Source organism: Plutella xylostella, chromosome 4, assembly GCF_932276165.1.
Source record: "Plutella xylostella chromosome 4, ilPluXylo3.1, whole genome shotgun sequence".
NCBI lineage: Eukaryota > Metazoa > Arthropoda > Insecta > Lepidoptera > Plutellidae > Plutella > Plutella xylostella.
In genome coordinates, this window is record NC_063984.1 from 11,409,175 (window position 1) to 11,413,785 (window position 4,611).

General features: G+C 41.2%; 1 protein-coding gene across 1 annotated transcript; it reads left to right on the forward strand.

Moving 5' to 3' along the window:
* Positions 1-46: 46 nt before the first annotated feature.
* Positions 47-3,329, forward strand: LOC105381791 (type II inositol 1,4,5-trisphosphate 5-phosphatase). The gene has a single exon (XM_011551591.3). The coding sequence runs from the start codon at positions 136-138 to the stop codon at positions 2,698-2,700; it is 2,565 nt and encodes an 854-aa protein (XP_011549893.3). The 5' UTR covers positions 47-135; the 3' UTR covers positions 2,701-3,329.
* The last annotated feature ends 1,282 nt before the right edge of the window (positions 3,330-4,611 follow it).

Sequence of the window (4,611 nt, forward strand, 5' to 3'; positions counted from 1 at the left end):
TTGATCAAAATAATTATAAAACACATTTCTAAACACACCTACTTGCTAAATGTCAAAATTGACAACAAATTTGATGTCGACGATGTTGTGCCAAAGCAATTTAATTTAATTTAAAATGAAACTTTAATAAACAAAATGAATCACGAACAGATTAAATCCGTCGTGCAAGAAAAGTTTCTATCAAGTGAAACAGTGGCGGCTGTTCTCTATGACATCAAAGTGATTGACTCAGAATGGATCAAGAAGGAAAGGCTCTTGGCGATCGTGGAGTATGGAGACGAGAAGGCTGTTTTCTGCCTGTGCACCTCCTCATATCCTCCCAAATCTTTTACAGACCTTTCCATAGAAATCGGTCTTCCTGTTGATAAGACTTTCAAGTGTGAAATAGACAACAAACCCACTGACCCAGAAGCGGTACTGTACCTGAATGTGCAGTCGCGCAGCAATAAGTACAAGTTCGAGATACAGATGACTCCCCGCGTCGACACCTTCGTCGACGAACTGTTCCGTGGGATAGAAGCCGCCAACTCTATTCCCACAAGCCAAGAGTTTGTTTGGGTGCAAAAGTACTTAAGTAGTAAGAGGGATCACGACGACATCGCCAGCGCCCTGGTGATGCACCGCGCCACGCTGCCGCGCGCCGGCGCCGCGCCCGTCGCCATCCGCGAGAGCATGATCAAGAGCAAGATGGCAGACAAGGAGATTGACTACACATTCACTAAAAACTTCACCATTTTCTGTGGCACTTGGAATGTAAATGACAAATCCCCAGTCATTCCACTGAAGAATTGGCTGAACATAGAGAAAGAGCCCCCTGACATATACGCCATTGGATTCCAGGAGTTGGATCTGTCCAAGGAGACTTTTTTGTTTGATCAAACCTTAAGAGAGGATGAATGGTTCCATGCTGTGATGGCGGGGGTCGACCACAGAGTAAAATACACCAAGGTGGAAAAAGTGAGGCTGGTGGGTATGCTGCTAATTGTCCTTATTCAGGAGAAGCATCACCAGCATGTACGCAACATTGTCTGTGACACCGTGGGGACCGGGATCATGGGGAAGATGGGCAACAAGGGAGGTGTGGCCATCAGGTTCGACTTCCACAGTACTTCCCTATGCTTTGTCAACTCACACTTGGCTGCACATGTTGAGGACATTGAAAGAAGGAACCAAGACTTCAGAGATATATGCAGCAGGACCAGGTTTGTGCAGCCCGCACAGCAGTCTAAAGCCATAAAAGATCATGACCAAGTGTACTGGATTGGTGACCTCAACTACAGGATTACTGAGCTTGACCGAGCTTCAGTAAAAAAACTGATTGATGAGAATAACTTTGCTTCTGTTTTAGAATTTGACCAGTTGAAACAACAACACAAGCTGCATCAAGCATTTTCAGGGTATACTGAAGGAGAGATAAATTTCAGGCCAACATACAAATATGATCCAGGCACAGACAACTGGGACTCCAGTGAAAAGAATAGGGCCCCAGCCTGGTGTGACAGAATATTCTGGAAAGGTGATAGAATTACACAATTAGCATACAGGAGTCACCCCTCTCTGAACATCAGTGACCACAAGCCAGTTTCAGCCACTTTCAGCACTGCTATCAAAATTATTGATGAGGAAAAATACAGGAAAATATATGAGGAAGTTATTAAGCAACTTGACAAATTAGAAAATGAATTGATACCACAAGTTAAAGTGGATCAGACCGAAATTGACTTTGGCACTGTCCGGTACCTGGAGCTGCAGCAGCGGACCATCATGGTGACCAATGTGGGCAAACTGCCCGTAGAATTTGAATTCATTAAAAAGCTAGATGAGGCCAGCTTCTGCAAGGAATGGCTCATAGTGGAGCCATATAAAAAGTGCATTTGTGCAGATGAGACATGTGAAATTCAACTAAAAGTCCTCATCAATAAGACTTCAGCTTGCAAAATGAATGCAGGAATGGACAAACTGTATGATATTCTAGTTCTCCATCTGTATGGGGGTAAGGACATATTCATAACAGTAAATGGAACATATGAGAGGAGTTGTTTTGGCTGCTCCATTGAGGTTCTTGTGAAGCTAAACATGCCAATCCGACAAGTTCCTGTGGGAAAGCTCATAGAGCTTGAAAGCAAAAGAGACCAATGTGTTTCCAATAGCTCTACCTACTCTATTCCTAAGGAAATCTGGTTCCTGGTCGACCACATCTACCTCCATGGCCTGAAGGAGCCCAACTTGTTTGAGCAGCCAGGTCTTCACTCAGAAGTACTGCTGATAAGGGACTGGTTGGACAATGGCTCAGTGGACCCCATACCCGGGAGCATACACTCGGTGGCAGAAGCCTTGCTGCTGCTTCTAGAGAGTACCTCGGACCCCATCATACCTTACAACCTGCAGTCAGCCTGCCTGCGCGCCTCGGCCAACTACTTGCAGTGCAAACAGATGGTGCTGGAGTTACCCGAGTTTAGAAAGAATGTTTTCTTGTACCTGAGCGAGTTTCTACAAGAAGCCCTGCAGCATAATGCTGAAAATGGACTCGACGCAAAGACACTCTCCACACTCTTCGGCTCCATATTCTTAAGAGACAATCCAAATCAAATGAATGAGCCCCAGTCTCGTATCAACAAACAAGTCATAGACAAAAAGAAAGCACAGTTTGTATACCATTTTCTTGTGAATGATCATAGTGATTTAATATTTACCAAATAAGTTATTTTATAGAATTATTTATTGTAATTGTAATACTCTAGGATATTTGGGTTTATGAGTAGAGGTATGAAATTGGTATGAATGGATAATGTACTGTAAATATATTTATTCCTGAAATCTTTGATATATTAAATTTATATAAAAGTTGTATCTACCTACCTAGTATACGAGAATATTTGTAAAATATCTTGCACCAATACATGTTATAAAAGTTTTATAAGTAGATACACATACAGTTACCTATAAAATTAGGTAGGTACTCATTTTGTTATCCTTTCATGTTTCAATACCTACTTAGTAAATTAAAGGTAGGGTTTAAATGAGGCAGACGCTTTATGCATTATTAGTTATAATTATAAGTGTTATAATTGCCTTAAGTCGCTAAACCCAATCTTAAATTAACGAGGTAGTTAGTAACTACTCCATTAATTAATAATTTTGTACTTACAGTAATTTTGTAATTGTATTGACTTAAAATGAAAATGAAATGAATGCCTCAGAATGTAATGTCTGTGTTAATAATGTATGATTTGAATACAACGATTATTTATGTACGTAATAACTAATTTTCTGGTTATCTTTACTAATTACCTACTTACATAATTAAACCTCACCGAACAAAATCCTAATTGACTTTGTTAATGAATTACCTACATAGTCCCAACCCAACATAAGTATCTAGAATCTAAAAATTGAAATTAGCATAGACAGAACACTTTTTGGGAAAACGCTCTTGAAAAGTGGCGGTAGTTATTCCTGTTAATAGCCTCAACGGTAATGGTAAGCTCAACGGTAAGAGATTCTATTTTACATATAAATTTTAAACCATATTAATATTAAGTTACTTTTTGTGTGTTTTTGGTCAAATAAAACATTATTATTATTATCTACAAGCAAACCGAATATGTAATCCTAATCCTAACTTATATTATAAATGCGAAAGTACCTAACTGTGTCTCTGTCTGTCTGTCTGTTACTCTTTCACTCAAAAACTACTGGACGGATTAACTTAAATGAAATTTGGTAAACATAGGCTACTTTTTATCCCGGAATTCCCATGGGGAAACTTTTTAAGACGAAGCTCGCGGGAACAGCTAGTACATTATAAGTAAAGTATTCAAGCGTCCGTAGTCGAGCGGGCCTCGGTGATCGTAACTGATCGCTGAGGTTAAGCAACAACTGACACGGTCAGCCATTGGATGGGTGACCAATTTCAAGTGGTGCTTTTCTGGACGCTTCCGTGCTTCGGACGGCACGTTAAGCCGTGGGTCCCGGTTGCTGCTTCGGCAGCAGTCGTTAAGCCTAGTCAGAGGCCTTCGGGCGGCTTGAAAACATCTGACAGTCGGGTTGCCCACTTACCCGACAACTCTCTCAGCACAAGCTTGCTTGTGTTGGGGTCCACCAACCCGCACTTGGCCAGCGTGGTGGACTAGGCCTAAACCCTTCCTTCATTGGAAGGAGACCCGTGCCCCAGCAGTGGGGACGTAATGGGTCGTGATGATGATGATTCAAGCGCTGCGCCATCTAATGAATAGCTCTGAACTATCAAGTGATGCGCCATCTAGTGAACGGCTCTTACCTTTCAATCTTGATGAGTGAGCCATGTCCATGTTGTTTTTTTTGTATTATCCGTTGGATTTGCAGTAGCTATCTATATTGGGATTTGAACATGATTTACAAGACAATTGTCCGTTGATTATTATCGACCAACACTACCGCTGTGTATCTGTGCTGTGTACGAAAAGTATAAACTTTGATTCCTTGTTCTAAGTACATTCATAATAGTTGTGAAGTTTCTGAACGACACGATAGATCATCGCGGTCGATTATGGCGGTAAATTTGAATTAGCCAATCAGGTTGGACTATTGGACCGTTTTACAAACGAAACTTCAAGTCGTAGCATCCGCCAA